Source organism: Coturnix japonica, chromosome 7 (assembly GCF_001577835.2).
Source record: "Coturnix japonica isolate 7356 chromosome 7, Coturnix japonica 2.1, whole genome shotgun sequence".
In the NCBI taxonomy this organism is placed as follows: Eukaryota; Metazoa; Chordata; class Aves; order Galliformes; family Phasianidae; genus Coturnix; species Coturnix japonica.
The window spans coordinates 28,262,234-28,287,274 of NC_029522.1; the positions used below are offsets into that span (position 1 = coordinate 28,262,234).

Genomic DNA, 25,041 nt, shown 5'->3' on the forward strand with positions numbered 1-25,041 from the left:
CACAAAATTAGTCATTACTTAAGAGGCTTATTAAAAACATATCAAAATTCAAAGTTGTTATAATGAAAAAGCAGCTTTTAAGCCAGTCTTCAGTTAATAAATAGTTGAATATTCAGTATGTTATAGATGCATCACCTTTTATTTAGAAATATGTCCCCGGCTTCCAGACATCCAGCCGCTGTGCGGGCATGCAGGGAGATGGGCACAGGTCCAGGCACACACAGCCATGTGCCTGCATGGTTCTGTGTGTATTCCCTGCTCTCCTTTAGGGCTTGCCTGCCATTGTGCTGCCAGCTGAAAAAAATAATGCTGGTGTTATTTGGTGTCTTTGGGCTTATTTTCCTTTTGTGCTTGCAAGCTTCACCTTCCCCGGCCTATGGACATACACTTCTTAGAGAGCTGGGGTTTGAAGGACATGAGTCTGAAGGGCTCTTCTCTTTGCAGAGATACATGTTTGTACACAAACAGGTTTTGTTAAGGCCAACTTGTGCTCCTGTTGAAATGACTGCTGGACTAGCAAGGGGGCTGTTGGGTATACAGCTTATTGTTTGTTTTTAGTATCATACTTGTCTGCAATTGCAAAGAGAAGGCATTTCTTTTCAGATCAAAGCTTTAAAAACTTTTTGTAGAAGTATTTTTAGAGTATACAGGATCCCCAAGGGGTGTCTGAGGATGTGATACAGATGCAGTTGTTAGTGAAGATGAATCTCCCCTTCTGCTTGGATGCCAAATACAAAGACATTCCTGAGCTCAGACAGCGTAAAGATTACTCCACTTCACACTGCCTAACCCATGCCAAGAAAGGCATTGATTTTACCTTTCAGAGGCTGTGCACAGACCTTTTTTCCACTTGAGCAATTGTAGGGATTCGGGGAGCATGGATTCTCTCCTTTGCATTATCTCCTTCCAGGGACCTCTTCTCATGTCTAGAAGTCCTCCAGGAGCAGGGTAGGCAGAGTGCAGTTGTAAAGAGCTGCTCCGCAGGTTCATTTAAATGCTTCTGCTTTCCTAAAGTTGCTGAAGGAGAAAGATTTGTAAATAGCCTTCTTTTAAAGCCTGTTGAAGGAACAGAGCAAAAGAAGAGATTAAACCAATTGTAACCACTGAAATGCTTTCCAGCCCTGATAATTTACTGAGGATTATCTTTTCTGTTTTCTTCAAAGTACAGTTTGTGTGCAGAGTGCATCTTTAACTAATTTGTAAAGTAGCCTCAAAGAAGAAGTTGTGGCTAATGTGGAGTCCTTTGTAGGTTGTCCTGGCAACCATTGATTGCAAGCAAATAGAGACAAAACAATCAATTTATTTGCATCAGATAATTAGAGAAAAGTGATATTATATTAAATTACAAAGCGTTTTCTGAGCAAACTGTTAATACAACAAGGCTTTGCATTTTGCTCCTTGCCCTACCCATCAAAACAGTGTTTCTGAGTTCTCCGGTTGCCCCTGGAGATAAATACGTGGTCCTTGCACTCCAAAGCACTGGCAGTAGCAAATAGACACCTAAGAAATGTTCCTGGATATTAACATTCAGATTGTCTTGGTTCTAATGTGTTGAATTCCTGCAAGTATAAATAATATGACATGTCGTTATCAAAAGTAGCAGATGTTAAGCTAACGAACAGATTTCTCTGGTTGGAACAGGGAGAAGCAGAAAGCGAGACAAATGCCAGAACACAGAAGTTTATCCTCAGGTTGAAACAGAGCTGTGCCCCTGTGAGGTGTTTACCTCCCAGCCCCATGGAAACTGGTCAGACTGCATTATCGGAGGAGGGAAGTTAGAGCTGCAGGCAGGAGTGCAATCCCATGGAGACACCAAGGAGTGTGGAGAGGGTGTGCGGCTGCGAGCTATTGCCTGTTACGATAAGGCCGGCAGACTGGTGGAACCATCTCACTGTAGCAGCTCAGGTAAGGAGATTAAAAAGAAAAAGTGCATGATGTATGTAAATGGACCTGATGCTGAGCTCAGCGATCCACTCAATGCTTTTTGGAGCCTGGCACATGAGTGTAACGGTGTGCTTGCTGGATTAGAACAGCTTTCATGCTGTTGCTGTGACATAGTTCTTCTAACTTCTTCTCATCCTTTTTGGTACCAAGGTATTCTGCCATCTAAGAGTCTGATGACGTTTCTACAATTGAAGTGAAACAGAAGAGGGCTAAAGTTGGCTACACTAATGGAATGCTGGAGGAATAGACATGGATTTCTACTGTTTGTATTAATTCCATAAAATTCTAAACTAGATTAGAGATTAGAGGGAGAAGTTGTATTTCAATCAGCAAATTTCTTTCAGAATATCTCCTTCAGCTTTTACTTGCTTGTAAACCTTTATTCCTTTTCACTAAAGCTGGTAATTCTTGGAGTTGTTTTCAATGTGGGATTTTCTTGACATAGTCCTGTATAATTGCTGTAGGTCTGTGATGTCCTTGTTATGCTGCTCATTACACATGACTTCAGCAGTCAATGGCCTTGTCCTTGTAATTTTGCCACCAGCCTTGAGTTCCAAATGATATATAGCATATATTCGAATTTCACCGCTTGCTGGGATTCTAGGCTGTGCTTCTGTCCTAGAAGCAGTTTGTCTGTACATATAAATCTATAGCAAATGCTTGCCTTAGAGGCAGGGCAGTAACAGAGCTGGAACAAGCAGATGTCACGCTACCAGGGTTTTTTCTCCCCATTGCCATAATTTGCAGTCCATTGAAATCATTACTCTAAATTGATTTACAGGCAAAGGCATTATCTTAGGAGCAAATTCTTTACCCATGCTGCCCCCAAAACACTAATGCTCTCTGACATCCAGCCAAAAAGCTTAAGATACCACACAGTGTAGTACAGTGAGTTGGAAGACTTAGTGAGCTCTGTAACGGGAGAAGGGGAAACAAAGTCTCAGGAGAAGATTAATAAGTACAAGAGGGGCCATTAATGTTCCTGAGTACATGGGAATGGAGAGTCTGCTCTGTGGAGGGTCTTCAGGACAAGGATCAGCAGCCTGAGCTGCATGTGATAAAAGGAAAATAAAAACATGTCCTGATGAAGTGATTCAGGTCTGGAGCAAATTCCTCTCACAGCTGTTTATGGCTGTTCCAGCTGGCTGCACGGATTCATAAAGCAGCTTTCCGTGGTTTGTGTTTCAACAATGTGCTGTTGTACCAATTGATTATGCCTCTGTGGCCCATGGAGGAGGAATGCTATACCTTACCCCCACAAAGTTACCTTTTCTTCCGCAAAAAGGGAGCTGCTGAGCTTTGAAAGGTGGATTTGACTGTAGTGTCTTGCTCTTTTGAAAACCTCAAGGCTTTTATCACCATTAAAAAGAGGAGCTTGTCTATGCGTGGGGCTTCTCTGAATAACCTTGAAGCCAGTCAGTGATATTTTTGTGGTATTTTTAATGGTCAGGCTTTTCTTAGGGAGTAGTCGCTTAAAGAAATCATTGTTGGATTTCTTGTCTTCAGCTTTTTATCCAAGCAGAAATGATTGCAGTGTGGCCCTTGCACAGGATCCGTGTCAGAGGCTACAGGGGTGGTCAGTACTGGACAGCAAAGTCCTCCCATACACACTGTGGTCTATTTGCAGGTTGCTCTTCAGACTCCAAGGTTTGGAACAGTAAGATAAATGAGGTGTGAAATGTTTCCACCTTGTTGGATACCCCATAAAAGTTCCCTTAAAGGTGAAGCATTCACCTCCTGCCAGACCCCCGTGTAATATTCAGGCTGTATAACCTGGCAATCCAAAAACTGAGAATTTCATTTTATGAAGGCAGTCATAATGGTTTCACCATGATAAAAAGCACTCCAATGTCACCACGGTATGGGAGAAGTCCAGTAAGATGCCAAGCCTTTGGGATCCCTGATCAGACCAAAGCAGTGATCTCTCCAGACTGTCCCTTAGTTGGATCCTCTACTCATTCCTGCTTGCTACCCAGTGCTGAACACCTTCCATTCTCTGCAAGGCAGCACTGCGTCCCTCTCTGGAGCATGTGGATGTTTCTGACTTCAGTCTCCCTGTTTCTATCATTGGGGGCCTGCCTTCCAACCAGAGCAGGTAAGTGGAGATAAGACTAATATTTATGGTCTCAAGAGCTGGGAGCTTTCAAAATGCACTTCTGAACATATTGTTGAATTAGTGATAGAAACAAATCATTATCCAATTAATGATTAGCAGGATGTTATTCAACCATAATAGAGAAGGGTGAATTACAGAAGTATGCAGAATTGCTAAGCCCTGAGAAATTATTTATGACAGGTTTTTCTGAGCAGCTTAGCCTGTCTTGTTCACAATTAGAATCAGGGAACCTTGTGACATTTTCTTGGTGACTACGTTTATATCTAATTAAGCCATGGCCTTATTTTTGAATGCCAGTCATTGTGATATCTTGTTGCTCTTGCTTGAGGAGATTTGCAGGTAAGCACTGTTCCTCTTCTCTTTCTTTGAGCTCTTCTGACTTCTCTTTGCCAGGACGAAGCTCTTTCTTGCTCTCCTTTGAACAAAAGAGAGAATTTGTAAAACCTGCTTTTTTTTTGCTGGGTCTCTTTGTAGAATTTTTACAACATATAGAAGGACACATCTAAGGTTACAAACTTTGCCTTAGAAGCAGATTTAAGTTTGGCCCAGACTTCATGAGAACAAGGTATAAGAAAACAAAAGTGGTCAGTTTGTAGCTTTTTTAGAGAGCATTTGCCTTCTTGTGGCAATGATTTTCACCTTCCGTGACTGAAACCTGGCTGTTAAACTTCCGTATGATTTAGTTCACCTACATCAACGTGCCTTACTGTGTGAATGTATTGTAGATATGTGAACATAGCAATGGATTTGAGCCTAATGTAGAGATTAATCACTCCTCAGAGCGGTTCAGGGTCCGAGGCCCTTAAAAATACAAATCTCAGACAAACTTCTTTCTGCACCAAAGCTTTTCTTCGATGTACAGGAAGAAGAAAACAACAACAGCACAGCTTTTTTTCACATGACTGGCTTTTTGATTAGTGTGCTGCTTTATTTTAGTAGCGTCGTTATTTTCCTTGATGGCCTACTCAGTAAGCCCACAAAATGACTGACTTGCAGTTTCTAAACCAGACTAAATCTTTCCTCCTGGAGTTGGTTCATTCTCTTTTACCTTCCTTTGATTTGGAAAGCCAATTAGGAGATTAAGGGTACAGGTAAATATCTCCAACTATATTACAAAAATGTAATTGATAATTTGCCTCAATTAATCCTTTCCATTGGAAAACTGGATTATCTCGCTTTCAGCTTATCACGCTGAAGAGTTGCTGTTTGCTGGTTGGCATTCGGAGCATCCTCTTTGGATGTGAATTTGTCCTGCTAATTGCAGCTCATCTGCTTCTTTCAATCTGTCATCCGAGTTCCTTGTACTGGTTGTGCATTTCTGCCTCCTTTGTTTCGAATGATTTCATGTGACTCCTTGGCCTCTCTTCTTTGTGTGCTGTGCCAGTGGGGTTTTGTTGGTGGTGTTTCTTTTTCACATTGTTTTGTTTTGTTTTGTTTTTAAATCTTGGAGGAGGAACATAGGGTGCCTCATCTGTTCCAAATCAAAGGCTGGAGATCTCTGTGCGGCTGCACAGGGGTTTTGCTTTTGATCTGATGGGGAATTTATGGAAAGCTGGAATTTATGAAATGTGCTTATGCTATTCAAATTCTGCTTTGCTCACAAGAACAGGAGCCTGGAAGAAAGACATAACAGACAAATGGATCCTGGCTTTAAATCATCAGACAGTGGGCTTCAACACACAGTCCCCACAAAAAGCCTTAATTATCTCTAAATTTTTTGAATAATAGTCCTCCTTACTCTCAGTAGTAGAATGTCCTCCTTGCTCTCAGTAGTCAGACATTTTCTTATGTGGTTTACTTGCCACTGGGGAAATCGAAGAGGGTTGCAGTTTGCTGAGATGGTTCCTGGGCATTTCTACTCATGGGGAGGTGCCCCTTGGTTGCTTCCCAGCAGGTCCATGGGACGCTGCTGCTGGGAATGCTACTGACAAGGTCACCCCCTGAGAATGTCAGTTCTCTTCCCATGAGGACCTGAGATGGGTCATCCTCATTTGCAAAGCATTTTTTGGTGGTGTTTTTTTTTTTTTTCCCTTGTAAAACACTGCTCCTGGAGCAAGCATTTGAAACTGAAAGCTTTCATTTGATGCTGCTGGAGGAGTGCTCTCTGCCCAAGGCACATTGGAGACAGCGCTTGCCAACAGTGACAGCAATTCTTCTGCCCTGGCCAGCTGTGTCCCTGATGCTGAGAGATTTAGGATAATATTCAGAGGTCTTGGATCAGGAATTTTAACTCCTGTTGTTGAAAACCAGGTAGTGTTGAGTCTCATGAAATCTGATTTTCTAAAAGATCAGACCACAGTAGAGCTGTGCTTTTACCCAGGGAATTCCTCTGAGGTTTGCATGCCCATGCTTCCAAATGCTGGTCACCAGCTTGATGGACACAGTGTGACCTACCAGGATCCATCGCAGGGACTCGCTCTGAAATGCTGCACAAGCGAGCCCTATTCTGAATGACCCTCCATCTTTCATCTTCTTGCATACATGAGACCTTCAGTTCTGAAGGGGTACTGTAATTCCAGATTTAGCAAAATGACTTTGTTTCTGGGTGAAAAGCTAAAAGCATCAGAAGTAAATGAGTTGTTTTAGGAGAAAATGAGACCCTTTTAATCTCTGGCCTTCAGTAATCTTTCTGCAAAATGATATTTGTTTAGCTCAGAAAACTACAGGCAGAGCCTGATAGATAAAAGAAATGTGACCTAAGTCTATCCTGGACTGATAGCACACTTATCTTTTCTGTGAGATAACAATTATGGAAAGGCAAAGTTGGGAAAACTACACTGAGTAAATGCTCATTTGTTCTTGAACAGGTACCTGTTCTGGCACTTGCTGCATTCAGTTGTTCTTTTTTTTTCCCCATATGTGGTCAGTTTTATCTTGAAGAATGAAAATGTTGCAGAAATCCCCGATTTTGTGTTGAAATGCTCCAGAAGTAGAAACTTTTCTGAACAGGTTATTTCACCTACTTTTGAAAATAAGCGTTCAGTTTCATTTTTAGCCTGAATAGAATTGCATATAGAAATTTCACAAACCATTAATACCTGAATCCACCAGTTTCAGCACTGGGAGATTTCTCTACTGCTATAAACAGCATCCAACAAGCATCTACATATGAGACCTTGTATTTGACTGCCTCGTTCTTTTACAAGCAAAATTGGCAGTCCTGCCTACCTGTTCTTTTTCAGTTCTGAGCTTTAAGCTTGGCAGCCTTGGGGTGCCTCCTCCATAAAGTATGTGAGCAGTAGGTAGTCTTAATACCATCAGCTGCTGATGATACGTGGGCTCAGTGCTCAGACTGTGCTGCACCACCTTTGTATGGCACTTGGCTTTGGTGAAATATTACCATGCTCTTTTTAAGATTGCTCTTGTGCCTCTCTTCTCTCTGTGGCTTTTCAATTATAAATAAATGACTGTATTACTTAGCAGGACAAACCTTTTTGAAGACTGCTGGAGGAAGAAGTTTCAGCTACAAGTTCACCTTGTTTTCTGCCCGACCTGTCCCCTGACATGGGAATTAAAGCTGGGTTTGTAGTACAGGTGGCAGGATGACATTGTTGGCTGTGAACAGCTTTGTCCTATCCTGTCTTTAGTCTCCACTTCAGGACTTGAAGCTGTTATCACCTTTGAGATTTGTTCTGCTTTCTCAGAGGAAAACAGCTTCTCAATTTAGTCCCAAAATCCCATCTGGGTACTCCTCTGGACCTTTGTCCTGCATTTCTGCACATTTCCTCATGTGTGAAGTGACACTCTTAATTACAGCTGTGCCTGCCAATGGAGCTGTAGGTGTAGAAGCAGAGCTGTAAATGTCCTGCCCTCTTTTCCTTGTCTGTGTGCAGGGTTTTTACTTATTGCTCTCACTGCAGTGCTCAAAGAACTTTACTTCTCCCCCATCTCTTCCTTCCCTTTTGTTTGTCTTTTTTCCTTTCCAAATTCTACTCACCATAAGAAAATTTGGCCATAGTTCTTACTTCCTGGATGTTAAAAGAATTATCAAATGAAATAGGATCAGAAGACAACTGCTCAGACATTGCTGTTCTTTATATTTTTCTGGCAAAAGAATCAAAGGCAAAAAAAAAACCACATCAAAATCTGTTATTTCTGAATGGGACAAATTGTCTATCAAAGAAGTTTATTTAAAGCAAGACTTCCCCTGAGGCACTAATACATAGGAATGTGTATCTTCCAGATCCTTGTCTTACAGAAAGCAAGTACACATCTTATGAGAAAATATTTAGAGAATGAGCTCTTTGAGCACCATCCTCTGTAGATGCTGCCGATGTTTGGTCGTAGCGATGTGTGCTGTTCTTTTTCCCTATCTTTTGTTCTTGTTGCTGCATTCCATTAAAACAGCCCCTTTGAAGAGATGGCAATACCAGACTACAGGAAGAGTTTTTTTTTCTTTTATTACTAACCTCAGATCTGGGTTTCTGAGTTGAAATATGAAATTTGGTTTGGAGCCATTCAGATAGGTATCCCTTGGAATCCTAGTGTTTGCTACAGGGTGAACCAGGCTGCATGCTGTTAGGGTACAAGCAGGCTGTGTGGTGGGGCTGTTAGTCAGGTTCAGATGGGAATAACACTTGGGGGTATGGGCGTGCTCATGAGCAATTACTGTGGTGCAGCTGATGCACTGTAAGCCTTGGCTTCCTGGTCCACCTCTGCCTGGTCTTGCTTGTGATCCTGCCTTTTGTTTTTATTATTAGGTTGGACCCCTTTTTCTAGTTTTGACAGCTTGATTAAAGCTCTTCCATGGGAACTGAGAGCACTTTTGGTATAGAAATAGACTGTTTTCACACTGAGTTACTATCAAAGGCTCTGGGCACTTTTGGTAGCAAGTTAAGGCACTGGGCAGCCTGCTACTGATTTCTGCAGAAGTCTACAATAAGTGTGTCTTCTGGAAATGCGGTCTGTCTCTTCATCCTTAGTAACACATTTATCACAAGTATGGCTTGTTATAAAGCAGAGCTCTCTAGTAAAATGTTATTGTGGAAGAATTAAAGAGTTTTCACTCCCTATGTATCGTTCCATTTAATATCTTACACTGGAAGCATGAAGAAATGCTGTTTTCACTGAAGTAATTTCACGAATGGTGAAATTCTCTTAGTGAGCTTACTCTAGTGTTAAAGCCTCCACTTCTCCTGTTCCTTGATCGAAGAGGCTGGGAGACTAACTGAGAAACATTACTGTGGCTGTGTTTAGAAGCTTTGAAGAAATGAGCCTGAATTAGGAAACACAGATAAGTTTAAACCTAAGCCCAGTCTTCTTTAAGGATTATGATAATAACACTGGTGAGTAACTGAGTGGTTATCCTTCCTTAGTCCATGCCTGGGTCTGAGATACACTTTGAAATCTCTTTATCCTCCAGAGTTGTTAACTGAGGGTGGTGTATGAAATGATGAAGAGCTTGGTCTGCAAAGCTCCTGATACCCTCACTATGGACAGAATCCCTCTGTGAGATCTTGGACCTTGTTTGTATTTGGTAACAGAAGAGTGCCTATTAGGAACTTCAGTACTTAACAAGATCGCATTGCTTTCTGCTGCTGTCTGAATTTACTGGCCAGGAAATGCTCCTCCAGCAGAGGAGACTGAAGTACACAACTAGAGTGCTCTGAGTCACGCTGCAAAATTGAAACAAAAATCTATGAGCAATTCAGTACATTAGTACTCCCATCTCAATGTTTTCCATCATCTGAGTCAGTTGTGCTGTTCTCCCTGTGTTTAAGCTGTGAAAAACAAGCAGGACTCTTACTTAAAACCCTGCTCCTAGCAGATATTTCTCCTAGTACATCCTTATTTAAGAAGGTCAGATGTCTTTGTGTCCATACCTCTGTATCAAGGTGACATCTGGTAGCAGGAAGTGCAGCCTGTACCTCCATCATGTACTCCACCAGGAGAGCCTGGGCTGGACCTTGCAGCAGTTAAATGCCTTTCAGGAAAGCACTTACAGATTTCCCTGAGGCTGATAATGCTTAATGACATTTCTAAAACATCACAAGTATGATTAAAGCATGTAGTTAGGTTTCTCAGTTAGCATCAATGAGACAAGAAGGAATTAAGGCAGTGTATTGATTGAAATGTATTGACTGGAGAGGTCACTGTGTTACTTGTGACTGCGGGGAGGAAGGCTGAGAGGTCGGTGTGGGCTCAGGTCTGGAGTAAAGGCCTTTGTGCTTGGAAACACTACTCAGGTTTGTGAATTAAAGTACAAGAAATGTGCATTCCAAAAAAAGTCAGCTTTTGCTTATGTAGTCATGAGCCTCCTTGATAATACTTATTGCAAATTGTTCTGATGCTCTGTGTTCCCTTCTGCAGGGTCATCTGGTGGTTTGCACTGTCCAAAATAGTAGCAAGATTTGAGTGCTCAGTTCTTGCTAATTGTCAGCATACAAGGAAATGCATCACCATTTGCCATTCTGTAAAATGGAAACCGTAGAGTTGGCTGAGTTGCCTAAAAGAGGCTTACTCATGTCTTGGGTTGATAACTTGGCAGCTGAAATTAGGTGGCATATTGTGTTGACAATGCTTGACGTCGTATGTCTGCAAACTGGCAGAAAGATGCACTTCGCGGAAGGTCCCAAACTCAGAAATTGAGTTTCTTAGTGTGCTCCAGCAGAGCCTGAAGCCATTGACCTTTGGGCCGTGTATGATTTACCAATGGGGGCACATAGTTTTGTTGCCATTTGGCAGCAGCTTTCTCCCAGGGCTGGACCCTTGGCTCTGGAAGATGCTTCCCACTCGGTCCAAATAGCCTAAGTCTATATTGCTCTTCAGAGCACTCTACAAAGTGCATTTATTTTTGCAGCTACTGTGGAATTGGGCCTTTGAGAGAAGTCAGATATATGAGAAAGAGGGGAATTTGACGTTCTTTGGACAATTTAATTTTGTCTTCATGATGTATTGCAGATGTGTGTACTGCCTTCAAAATCAACCTTGTTATATTATCTAGTTCTCACAATAATAATAAAAAGTAAATGTTGGCTCAGGTTTGCTTTGCCATATCTGCTTTTGCTATGAATTGAATAGCCTGTAAAGCCATGTATGCTTAACAGTTAATAATAAAATATAATAGGATGTGTTTCTTTCCTGACACTGGGGAGGAAAAAAGCTTGAACAGAGGAGATGATTTTCCCAGTCGCAGGGTGATGAGCAAAGTACATAGGAAAACATAGGTGAGCTTTCACCCTAAATGCCCTCGATCCCAGTGCATGGGTTTTATTTGTGTAAGGACCTTCTTAAGACACTGGGGCTCCCAAGCAGACAGTCTGCCTTCACTGCAGGGGAGCAGGGATCTTTGCCATGACTGGCTTTAAGATCTGGAGCCCAGGTGAATTTCTACCTGTATGCACCCATAGTCCCCTGCAAGGTGAGCGTACACAGCAAGGTTCTATTTATTTGCACTCAGAAAGCAGCAGATGAATCTCTCTTCTCTGGAAGGGTTCTCAGTTTGTTTTGCAATCTGTTACAAGGGTTGTGCTAATTATTGGAAATCTTATTTAGTTAACAGATTAAATACAGCAACCACTACAGTTGATAGTTAAGACAAGGTGTAAGCTTGCAATTTCTTTAAGGAAATGCAAAATCAAAGGAAATTAGGAATCTTAACGCAAAGTCAGCATCAACCCAACTGCCTTGTCGGGATTTATAGAGGCTGTGAAATTGGACGATAAAACCAACCTTTGGATGAATTTCAATAACAATAACGATGACTTAAACTTACCAGCATGTTTTACAAGTCCTCTCTGGTCTATTTGGAATCTATAATCAGTCTGCTATGAGATAAAGGGAGTGTGTGTCTTATTGTTGAGAAGAGTAAGTGGGAATAAATTAGCTACGGTGCTCCATTATTCAAGCTTTGCAAAACACTCGATGTAAAAGTTATTTCTGCTGTTTTTTTGTTGTGCATTTAATGAATGCATTCATTAGATTATCTCTTAAATTTCCCCGGCTAGCAAACTAATAATGCGTACAATCTCTCAAATCCTTGGATGTTAGGGGAAAAGAAAAGATTAAACATTTATTCTGTGGTGATATTACATCTTGTTCAGATGCAACTGAAGTTGTTAAAAACTTTAGGACTTCCAGATTTGTTAATAATGTTTGCCCTTGAGGCAGGATTTAAGCACTTGGAGTGGGCTTGCTTAGGACAAGGAGCTCCTCTTGTAGTTCCTGACGTGCTGGCAAGTCCCTGCTCACATCTGCTGGGACTTGCTGGAGCAAACCCAGCCTGATGCCCAGCTGGCGGAGCCAGCCTCGGAACTGCAGTCTGTTCTCAAAGCTGTTTTCACCTGCCTTAAAGCACAAGGTTGCTTTGTAGGAGATCCCAGAGCTCCAGCACAGCAGAATGGTGCCATGGTCCACCAGGTCACACTAATGAAGTCCTTAGCTATTACGCTTTCAGTGCTGCATGGATTTACCGGTGTGATTCTACATACTTCACAGCCACTTACCAAATGAAGGTAAATATTAATAGGAAAATGAATCAACTCTTTTTCCCCTCTACCTTTGGTGTGTGTAATTAGAAACATTTCTTCGGTGTCACTGTCCATTTTGCTTCTCCCTTGTTTGCTGAAAAGTGATCTCTCTTATCCTGGAGGCTCCAAGGGAAATCACTTGTGTTATTACCAGTGGCGGTAGTGGTGATGTACAGAATTGTCCCTTTCTTGGGAATGACCTTGAATTTTATGAAGTACCTCAAGGTTTACTAACAAGGGTAGTGCTGCTAGAAGTTTGTTAATTGAAATGATGAAATATGCTAGAGAGGATACAAATGAGTTTAAAGCCAATTCAATTAGAAGTGCATCTGTTTCCAAAGCTGCTGGAGGAATGCTGTTTGTTTTCAAAACAACCTTTCAGTCAGCCTCTTGGAATCCTTTTGGCATGTTTGTTTAACTCTCCGCACAGACCTTACACACAGACCTTACAATTTATCATTTGGAAGTACGACAATCAGGTGGATGTCAGTGTCTCCCATTAGCTTGTAAATCTCCTAATTGCCTGCTTCCCTTCAGCAGGGTCTGCTTGTGAATGTGGACAGGGACACGGAAGGGTGCTGCAGCCCCTTGCTGGCTGTACCTAGTGTGACTTGTGCCATTCATGTAAGGACTGAAACTGTTTACTACTGCAAAAACTCACCGCTCAGTGCTGCTGTGCAATCACTTTGTGTCTTCTACCACCTCCACCTGAACCCTGCAACATCCCCAGACCATCACTCAGCCACCTCCTCAGCTTTTCTGGGTTGCACAGCAAAAAAATAAGACAAGAGTAATAGTTTTTGCGCCAAGCATTTGAGTCTTGGCCACCAAACCATCATCTTTGCTTTATTTGTCTGCCTTCTCTTGCTTCATCTCTTTTGGGTTGCACAGCAAAAAAGTGAGACAAGAATAATAGCTGCTGTTGCATCTTGTGCCTTCCCAGTACATCCTGTGTATTCTGTGGGCACTTTGTTTATTATGGATGGGACAAGGCTCCATTTGTGGCTTGTTGAGCAACATTGTTCTTAATGAATAAATAATAGTAAAATGAGCTTGGCAGCCTAGGTAAATGCATTTGTTCGCCCTATTACACTGGCAGTATCTTAGTAGTAAAACAATAGCGCTGAAACTGAAAAAGACTTATTTGATCATCCAGTACAATATTTCCTGCCAATTCAGGACTACTCCCAATATCATGTTTCCAACTGCTTACTTAGATATCCCTTGTATTATGTTTGCATCTCTATCTCACCTGCGCTCACAGCCCCAGCTTGGTGACACACGGCAGCCTGCTGTTGGTTGAGATGCTGCAGTGGCTCTCAACTATTGTTTCTAAAGTAGTGGCACTTCAGTTCAATGGTGTTTGAGATTTTGAGGAATAAAAAAGATTAAAGGAAGCTTCAAGAGAATAGAGAACGTGACAAATAGGCTGGGCAGGGCTGGGGAAAGGAGGGTGTCTTTTCCTGCAGAAGGTCTTGGAAACTCAACAGGTGTTGGTACCAGGTTTTACAGACGAGAGAACAGGGAATGCAGTGGACGAGTGAGGTGTTTAATGATGACATTGACAAAACATGATTTTTTGGTTTTGATCTGTAATTGTTTTTTATTCTTCCTTCCACTGGTGATAGTCTGCTCGTAGAATTTGCTATTAACGGCTGGTGTTAATGGGGTATCTCATTTGTTGTTTGTTGTGCACCATGCCAATGCTAAAAGCTTGCTGGGAATACCACAACGAGGTTTACTTTCTGTTTGCAGCCCATACTCTTCTGACACTGCCAGGCCATTGCATGGCTCCTACAGAGAAAACTAAATATCCCATTCTCGCTGTTACAGGAAAGGCTGAGAATGAGCTGAGTACAGCAGTATTTACTAGTTTCTCATAACAAGGTATCAATAAAGGCATGATATATCTGTGCAGAGAACACTCATCACACAAATGTTTTTGCAGAAAGTTTTGTTATTGAATGAAACCTTTGATCGTGAGAATCTCAGCACGGGATAAACCTCAAGTGGTTAATGGAAAATGTAATGACTGTGCGAAGGTCTTGAAAGAAGGTTATTATTCCCATTCTGTTTTGTTGGTTTTTTTTGTTTGTTTGTTTGTTTTTTACCATTACTTAATACAGAACATTTGTTTCTTTTAGGCATTAAGGTAATTTACTGCTCTGTTAGCTTGCTATTTTTTATTTATACTTAATTTAATTTATATATGCGGGCGAGGAAACTCAAAATGCAGCAGATTGGACTCTTAGCATCAGGAAGTCTTTAGAAAAGCTCTGGTTCACTGAGGGATCCCCACAGCACTTCCCTGCAGTGAAGTGGAACAGATTTCTTTAGTTTTGTTTATTAAAACATTTCCTTTCTCACTTTCCTGCATTTTATTTTATTTCTTTTATTGTGGATGTAAGTCTTGAACTTCCATAAGGCTCAGCCCATTTTTGCCGTCACTGATAAGCTGTTGACCCTCCTTTTAAACCAGACACCGTCTTTGTTTCTGTTAAGAGTTAATTACCAAGGCTGTCATACAGCCCAAGGAAAAGTGATATTTCATATGGCACAGAACTCTTTGAAGAACCACCTAAGAAACGCTGCTCATAAATGTATCATGAGGAAATTTCTCTCACTTATCATAACATATTATGAACCGCTCTGAGTGACAACCTAAGCAGGTTGAGTAGAATATAAGTGAGAAAGCTGGGAGTTTCTTTTCGGGTAGAAAGTGAGTCTGTTGTGTCAATATTTTGTGTGTGTTCATGGGTGTAATCTGAGATAGATGAGAACACAAAGCATGCAGAGTTTGGGAAATATCCCAAGCGTGATCACCACTGCCATGGATTGAGTAGGAAATAATCATGATACCTAGGGAATGCAGCACACAGAGATAAGCAGGAGCAAAGTGAAATGTCACGTGCTGCACAAGGACAACTGGGCAGCTTTAGGAAAGCATTACAGCAGGAGCTGCTGGGGGAAGTGATTGCAGCTGTCAGACTGCCAGGGTGGCCGTGCTGATGTAGAAGGAGGAGAGTGCTGCACAAAGCCAAAGGAGGAACTGAACATCATTGAGCTGAAGAAGGGAACTGCTGCCGTTTCCAGCAACTATTAAGGCACTGTTTGCTGACACAATGTGGGTATTTCTTGTGCTTCTAGATGGAGGATATTTTCTAGGTGGGGATGCCTAACCAAGTCTGAAAGCTTTTTCTCCACAGTGAAACGAGGAGTGCATCCACGTGCTGCTGCTGTGGATCAATGCTCAGGATGCAGCACAGTCCTGGCTTGGAGTCAGTAGCAGGTTTGGATGCAGCAGAGCCGGTAAATCCAGCTGCTGGGCACAACTAATCTCCCTGCCTCAGCTTCAGTGTTTCCTGGTTGTTCAGGGCTCTTGTCCAAAGGTTTTAGAGAGAAGCTGCTACTCCTTTTGTATTTATTATGTATTTTTGTGCTTTCTCCTGCAGTGGTGACTGTCACCTTGATAGAGAGTGGAGAAATCCTTCTTAAGAGCATAATTAAATCAGCTAATTTAGTATTCTGTGGGTAAGGTTTACACAGGGAGGGTTAGAGGCTGAAAACCAAACAGAAAGGACATAAAAATGAGTAACGTGACAAATATGGTAGGGATGAAATTCTTTTATTTCCATTACCTTAATTACCAGAGCTGTCAGAGGACTTAAGCCTTCTGTAATAAGGGCTGATCCTTGCAGCCACCGACTTTCGTGGCTGAACATGAAATCTCTTTTTTGTTTAAATCTAATAGCACTTAGAATCATGTCAACCAGATAATGGAAACTTGAGAATGAACATAGCACAGTGAGCAGGGATGTGCAGGATCTTGTCAACACGTTGGCCAAAGGCTGTGGCCAGGCATTCCTGGAGACCCCAAGGGCTCAGGCACCCTTGGAGTGTGCTGTACAAAATCTCTCTTCCCTTGTGCAACTGTGGGGCTGGGTATGTGGGGGAGGAAACCCCTCTTGGGTTTTGATTCTGTAAAGTGCTGTTCCTGCAGCTGTCTGGAATTCTGATTTGAAGAGGTGATCCTGGAAGTACTTTAAGGCAAGGGAAGTGTCACAGAATACAGTGGTCAAAGTGGTTGCAGAGATGTATGTGGAGAACTACCAGGAGAAATATGGGGTCGTAGGTTTCTTTTGCTTCTCCCAGGAAGGCATCTCACCCAGATGCAGAACTTGTGCTTCAGAGGATCACAACATTCAGCAGTGCACTTAGTTCTCCAGAGTATGTCATGTCCAAATGTCTTACAGTCTGGATAATTGCTACCTGTTGTCTACTGCCTGCTTCCCAACAGATACTTCTTGTCAATGTGCCTTCTTTGCATCAGTCAGTTTTCTCATGGCCATCCTAGCGATCATTGGACTAAACCAAGAAATTATTTTTAGTCACTGCTCTTCTTTGCAATTAATATCATAATTTTGCATTGGGAAAGTGCTGGCAGGCAGCCAAACTTCTTCTAAGAAGTCCTCATTTGAAACTGATTATACAGATTGCAGAGGATCGGAGTTCATGGGTTGGAGTGATTATAAAACCTCTGTCTTCAATCTTTGGTTTAGGTTACATTGAAGAATCTTGCAAGATTCCTTGCCCGTTCGATTGCAAATTAAGCGACTGGTCCAGCTGGAGCCCCTGCAGCTCTTCCTGTGGGACAGGGATGAAAGTCAGATCCAAATGGCTGAAGGAGAAGCCCTACAATGGAGGCCGCCCCTGCCCAAAGCTGGATCTCAAGAATCAGGTGAGTGTGTTAAATCACCAACAGAAATCTCACTGTGCTTGTTGAGGTTTTAATTGGAATCATTGGGGTCTGGCTGTGTTTTGAGATTTGTGGGCAATCCTAGACCATCTTGAGGATTGAGGGGAAGATGCTCACGTTACAGCAGGATGTGACTGAAATGCTGTAGTTCTTACACAAAAACAATGTTTATCTCCCAGAGCACAGGAAGCTCTGGACAAACAGTCCCACCTGGATGGTGTGTAGATGCCAGAGAGCTCAGATGTCATAGATGTTTTAAGTCTACGATTCTCTTTGAGACAATGGTAGCTGCAGAAATATTCATTTGTTAAATATACATAAACATTTTTAGCAGCGTTTCCCTTTGACACAGCACAAGTTCCCTTCAACATTAATCTCTGTATATTCAATATTGAAGTGTCCCATTAGGGGAAAATAGTCTTTAAATTGCTACTCCTAAGGAAAATCAGCATCTGTTTAAATGCTTTTTAATGCTATATGTATATCTACAAAACTAATAGAGGTTTCCTACATTTACTGATTATTTTGTAATGCTAATTAACACTGATGAGGCACTATGTGGTTTAGCCTGTTCTTCACTGCTTTCAAATTCAACTATGAAAATTAATTAATAGGACAGAAGCTGTCATGCCAAAGGGACTTGATTTATATATATGTGTGTGTGTGTATAATTTGCACAGTGTGTAGAAATATATGTATGAGAAATGTGTTGCATAATATGTGTAGAAGGACTTTTCAAAGCGAAGATGTATGTGTGCAGCAGCTTGCAGGTGCTAGAGCTGCTGCTCTGTCATGTTGTTTACCGTACAGTCGTTGCCACAGCTTTGTCCTGGGAGGCAGCACCTCTTCTACCACGTGATTCTCAACTCCTGTCGTTTTCCTCACAGTTTATTTTTACTGGTGTAAGAAACTTGTTAAATGCTTTTTCTTTTGCGTATTACTGCTTGGAATTCATGGGCAGTAGCCTAACAAGAAGAAAACATAAAACTGCAACAAAGTGCATGTTGTCCATACCTCCAGTGCTTCTCTTAATAGATCAGAGAGGTCACCAAAGAGGCAAAATGAATTCCCACAATAAGTTGTTTGGTAACAATAAGCTCCTCTGTAATGAAAAGGTACTGGGATTGTTACCCATAGACACAGCAGGCTACTTCTGATGAAAGATAATGTTGCTATAAAGTGTTGCCTATTCCCACACACATTAAGCATACTAATTTCAAAACCCTTTTGGAAGATACTGAAGGAAAGAAATTGTCTAAATTGGGAATTTATGTCTTTGTAAGGTTTATTGGTGTACGGTGCTTGTAAAGCATTATGGCTGGTAGCAATATAAAGGTAGTTGGTGCTTTTTGCCTCTCCAAGGAAGATAAGACTCCATGTATATCTGTGTGTATATGTACATACAGGTACATACACATATACAAGTGTGTGTTTCTCTTTGTTGGCTTCAAGTTTGCTTCCTACTTTGAGCAGTAACGGGGTCTCGCTGTGCACCCACTGGACTTGGACTTTCAGCAGTGATTTAGAAGTGCTGAACTCCTTAGGCACACTGCAGCACGAAGATGTTCCCTGCCCAGATGGCAAACTGAATTAGCTGGCTGCACTGATGTTTAGCTAAGCTGAACACATGTCTTTAATCCGGTATAGGGAGGATTGTCTTCTTTTTCTTCTGATGTGAACAGTGTTTAAATCCTCGAGCGAAAAGCTACAGAATTCTTTACATGTTAATATATGACTTCCTAATTATTTTTGCATAATCATATAATCTGGTTTAAATACCTGCAGTACAGTACTTTTCTTTGATATCAGACATGAGAAAGCTAGGTCACCTTGGTGCAAGGATTTTCCTTATCTTTTTCTGGTGACAATGTTGTATTGTTCTGTGCTTTGATGAAGACCTTGGACAACTGAAAACCAAGAATAAGCTCCTGTAGGTGCCAGCAGATTTCCCTTATTATCTCCTTCACTGTTTTTAGTTATCTCTTTAAAATTATTCCTCATGCACTTGGGTCTTTTTTCTTTTGTCTCCCCAGCACCTTTCAGATAGTTGGCTTACATTTAAGTACAGAGAACCTAATTGAAACTATAGCCCAACCATTTTCTTCTAAGATTTCCCACCCAACGCTGGTATGTCAGCAGAGTCTCTGCAATTCACAAATCAAAACAATTGATTTGTCTGATGTAACTAATTACTGAATAACATAAACCTTTTTATAGAAGACCGTCCTCCTAGAATCAGTTCAGTTGTAGTAGCGCAGTTTTTTCTGCTCTCTTTAGAACACAACCTTTTATCATAAATGTACTTGAGTACAGCTAATTTATTTATTCAGACAGTGAGATAATGACATATTCCTGCATGATATTTCATGGAGTTTATGCTTCTAAGTGTTTGACAATTGTTTAAGTGTTAGTTACCTACATTTTACTACATCTTTTATAGAAAATGAGCTTTGCATGTAGAAGTTGTGAAGCTCTTATCTAAGGCTGTGATTGCTTCTGAATGGGTGACTGGATTATGGGGTCAGCTGGCAGATGTTCTTGGCTGTGTGATGCATGTTAAAAGAGGTGTAGCTTTACTTTCTTCTATATCTGCTGTTATTTGAATGCACTTACACAGCATGCAGTTGCTAAGCTATTTAATATGTAGTTCTACGTGACTAAAGGTTAAATATGAGTTATGGGAGGTTTATTGCTTGAGTATTCTCTTGTAGGATTTTAGGATTACTACAAGAAAAATGTATCTTATTTTAAAACTCATGAATTTCCAGGGATTACCTTTCTATTGATTGCTCTAATATATATTCTTGTCAAGATTTTCCCTCCTTTTCCTTCCTCCTCCTCTCACTTTTACCTGCTAAAGGACAGATATCACAGCATGCAGTTTACTCACTTTGTGCGTTCTGGCTCTACTTAAGCAGCAGAAGTAGAAAGTATTTGAAGTTTAACCTCACTACGTTGTTTAAGATGAACATGTTGATCTTATTACGTCCAGCTGTCAGTTATGGTCCCATCCCTTCTCAAATATTTTGAACCTGATTTGATGAATGAAGGTAAACGTTACAGATCTTTGTTTCCCATCTTCAATGGAAATAAGTGACTGAGAATTGCCTCAGATGTGAATGAGGCTGTGGGACTGAGGTGGTGGTTTCTGGTGTCACAAGTGAAGCTAGCTTATGGCTTGTGAGGGCAAGACTTATCCAGTACAAAGCAGGCCAAGAAGCTGCCTTGAGTTGAAAAGAAAGAAGGAATTATACTGCAAAGGCAAGTCATTAATCTCTGAAAAGGGAATATAAAGAGTCAGAACAACAGCAAACAAAACACACACAACAACAGGAAAGATTGATGTGGCTGTCTTTGGAAAGGGGATAGTAAGTGAGAACCTCCACTGGGTCAGATTGTTATGAGTTTGGCATGCAGGCTCTTGTTTGTCACTGGCAAAAATGCAGAGCTAATGGTGGTGACTATGTTGAAAAACAGTGTTTTGTAGCTGAAAATTTACTCTGTCAAATTGCGCTCTTTGTATCTGTTGTAGTTTCCACTGGAATAAATAGGAGGCATTAGTTTCAGAGTGACCCACATATAATATTAGTAAAAGCTTGTTCAGAAACAGTCTTTTGTTAAGATGCTTCCAGGGCTTTTCACACTTAATTTCCTAAAAAAAAAAGTTTTAAATAAGCAATGCAGCAGTGTACAGACTAAAGTTTGATTTACATTCATTGTGGTTTCTCAAGGCAGTTTTTGGCTCATGTTTTGCAAGCTAAGTTTCTGTGATCCGAAAATGCCCCTGCTCTGAGCTTGCAAGATTTAGACAGTGGCAGAAGAACTCTGCCTAAGGAAGAGCAGCGTAGCATATCTTATCACAAGACACTGTAATGAAACAACGTCAGTTTTCACTTAGGTAGGTAACTGCTCTCAGGAAGAGCAGTAATTCTGTGTACAGTAACATTTCTGAAGAGGCAACATACTTCTGCTTTAATTCCTTCAATTCATATTCCAGTACTTACCTGCTGACATGAAATACTGATAACTTCTTTTGTTGTCACCTGCATAACAGCGAAATATTCAAGTAATAATTATCACTTAATTTTGATTGTCTGTCTATGAAAGATTTTGTTTTACTTTGATGTAATAGTTGTCCTGTTCGTTTGCATAAATATATTGTTTATGCATGGATCTGCTTATATTTATCTATCCATGTGCATGAAGCATTTTCAAAATCATTAGTTTCCTATGTTAGAAGTTAAGTTTTAACTCAATGTCTTTCATTGCTGTCAACAGATCAGCTCACATCCAATTGCTGTGCATGTCAGCATCAGAAAATAGTCTTTGAGAATATAATTAATAATGTATCATCTGTTAATGGCTCCTGCATAAACGTCATCTTTTGTAATATAGATTGCTAATTGTCACAAAGTCTCTGCATGACACTTTTCGGAAGGCAGCCATACAATAATGCCAGCAGGTTATTTCTGAGCTCCATCATGTGCTGCTGTATCAGTAACACCAGCTGTGGGAGATCCCTTGCTGTGACATGTGGGGACATAGCTGACCTATATTTTCCTCCAGCTTTGTCTGTCAGTGCTTGTTTGCTTTGAGAGAAACTTAATTTCGGGAAACAAAAATCCTATCCTTAATCACAGTTTTACCTTCAGAAGATCAGATTTCCTCCCATTCAGTGTTAAAAGATGGAATTACAGGATAGGAAACATATGTCCTCTGATTCTGGTGTGTTTTTACAGTATCATAAAGATACGGTGGCGTTGTGTGTTTTTCTTTGGCTGCCACAATCACGTGTGAGAGTATTCTATGTCAAAAAATAGTGAAAACCTCATGGTTACCTTATGCGTTTCTTGCTGTGACTGAAAGCTTTGATACTCAACTGTAATTTAGTTCATTAAAAGTGCAAAAGTGTCAAGCCATGTCTGTACAGCATGGCTGCTTCCTCAGGTTCCTCAGGAAAGTGTCTGAAAAACCAACCATGTGAAGGGGTACTGCTCCTTTTTCTAAAGAAAATACAGTCGTTTCCCATGCTACCCTTCAGAATAATAACCTATGCATATATATAAATATATAAAATAACGTACTGTAATTTGGTATCCGGTTTCAATAGCCAACCACATTGGATTTTCATTTCTTCTACAAGTTTTCTGGCAAAGAAAGCATTATATAAGCGTATTTTCACTACTGCCATTTATGAGAAGCTTTATCCTTGTAAAATTGAGCCATTTGGCAACTTCCTGGAAGTACATTTTTCTTCCTGCTGCCAATGTCTTCATGTAATTTAGGTCAGAGCAAGACGTTTTGCTCTCAAAGCAACTGATACATCTGCACCCGAACTAAATTTGAAGTGAAAATTTCCCCATAATTATTTCTGATTGGAGTACAAAGTTCCTATTTCTGTTGTTGAAGAAAACAGTGATTGTTTAATACGGCAGCATACCGCAAAATATTGTGAAGGATGGGAGTTAAACCGAAAGTGCTTTGTCCAGAGGAGATAGAATTAAATGGAAAATCAGCCATAGGAGATTGGGTTGCCCAGTGGATGAAGTATTAGCATTTCACCTAAGAAACTGGAGTGAAATTGGCTTGGGCAATGTTTTTAAGGGAATAAGTTTGGTTTGTGCTGAATCTCCTGTGGACAATATGTCATGTTGGAGGGGCAGCGTGCACTGTGTGTCATAAATCAGTGTGACAGCAGCTAACACTGAGACTGAACTTACTCTTGCTTGTCTTTGTCTTAGGAGCAGAAGAACACAGAGGATTGATGCCTTAGTTGTTCCTTGGCAGCAGATTTAATCTTGGTGGTTTTTTTCCCCCCTCCTTTCTCATTTTAGAACATTTCTATTTGTTTTCCACAAAATTTCGTGGTGGAATTTGTTCTCAGTTTTAGGTTCACAGTCATTATGGAGTTTAAATACAGCATAGCAGTTAAAATAAGCAGGTAGGTTTTGTTTTAATTTAAACAAAGTGAAGAATATTCCAAATAAAAGGTGTTGGTCTGTCTTCACCCGAAGATGTGAAAACACAGTGATGTGGCATCATGAGTTTCATCCCATGTGACTCGACCGTCAGAAACAGTGAATTACAGAGAGAGGTATGGCCTCTCTTGGTTTTGGCAAGTTGAAGATGTTAACATGCTTCCCTTTACTCCTCTCTCTTTTATAATTTCAATGTGTACAAAATTAAGTTTCCAGAATGGTGTTCTATTGATTGCAAAACATTGTTTGCTATAATGGAAGACATGAGCATGGAAATTTCTTTTGAAATAGATTCCAAGTCAAGTAATGAAATTAATTACAATAATTTATGATTCTGCAGAACCTGACATTTAGTGATCTCAAAACTTTTTGAAGTAGGAGCACAAGAAGATATTGGCATTACACAGGAGTGCATTAAGCAGGAGGCAGTGTCTGAGTGGGTCTCATACAGGCCTCTGTACTTACATTATACTACTTATACTATACTGTCCTCAGTTTAAAGGCCACTTAAATTCAGCTGTTTGATTTTATTAAGAGGACAGGGATTTCTTCAAGATGGTCTGACACACCTGCATGCTGTATCTGCATTCCAGCTTTCAGAGCAAAATGTTCCTACCTCTGTATAAGTGTATGACTTCACAGATTCTGGCTCTTTTATGAATAAGAGACAGTAATTTGAAATGAAGTTGTCGTTCAAACGGGGAGAATGGACAAGAAGCTGTATGCTGTTATCATCTGTCAGAGCTACAGAGAAGCCCAGCAATGCTCAGACACCTCTTGCATTATGATACTGAAAATAACCCAGGTCTTGCCTTCGTCAGTATTTAATATAGCTGTGTTGTTCCACGTACAGCAGTTATCGCTGATTAATACTTAACAAGTGTTAACATTTTTACCTGGTGCAGACGTTTCTTGTGGCCATTTCCCAGAATTTATACCCATATCATGTGTAAAGTTAGCTTTGCTTTATGCGGGCTGGCTGATTGATAGATTCAGGGATTGATTTTATTTTCTTTTTATGTTATTTAATTGGTTTCCTCCTCCAAGCCAGCAGAATAAAAGTGAGAACTACCTTCTGCATTCCCCCTGATATCTCTTCACGTGACTGCAAGGATTGTGCTGAGATTCCACCAGCTAAATGTGCGCATTTGAACTGCAAGCTGAATACATGAATCTCACATCTTTTTTAGGTGGCAGCATCAGGATCATCAGCATTACCAAACTGCTAGCTGGAATATAAAGCACTTTGTGATTTTGGATTTTAAAGCCCAATTACAGCTTTCTGAGTGATTGCAGAGGCAACCCCTGTGTCAGGGAGGTCTGTTGTTTAGGAGAGCTGTTTTCCAGAAGTTGAGATTCATTCTGGTCACATACAGGTTGGTTTGGGGAAAGAAAGGAGATATTGTCTTCATCGTGCAGCTGTGCAGGGCTGGCCCTGCCTCCTGGGTGCCTGTTGTAGCAAGCACACTAAGAAAGCAGCTGCACATACAGCTCTCTGGGAGAGCATGGCGTGGAGCCTGTGTAAGATAGGGAGCATGCATTAACATTCCCAGTGAAGTATTTTACATCTGTTGGGGTTGAGGTGCCCTCTGGGCCAATGCCACAGATGCACCATGTTGAAGGAGCCTTTGCACCTTCCTGCTCCTAGTCCCCATCTCCAGCAGCACCTGCAGATCCCATGGGGAGAGACAGTATCAGAAGGATGTGAACTAACAGGGAGTGTCCAGGTGAGGGCCATGAAGATGCGGGAGGGTCTGGAGGGTAAGATATGTGAGGGGC

The 25,041-nt window shown here is 41.0% G+C and overlaps 1 protein-coding gene across 5 annotated transcripts in view; it reads left to right on the forward strand.

The window, feature by feature from the left end:
• Positions 1-25,041, forward strand: part of THSD7B (thrombospondin type 1 domain containing 7B) — a 461,190-nt gene that overhangs the window by 371,969 nt on the left and 64,180 nt on the right. For all 5 annotated transcript variants that reach the window (XM_015869059.1, XM_015869061.1, XM_015869058.2 and 2 more), the window contains 2 exons: positions 1,642-1,905; positions 17,088-17,266. In XM_015869059.1, coding sequence (XP_015724545.1) covers positions 1,642-1,905; positions 17,088-17,266 — 443 coding nt within the window. The remainder of the gene's footprint in view (positions 1-1,641; positions 1,906-17,087; positions 17,267-25,041) is intronic.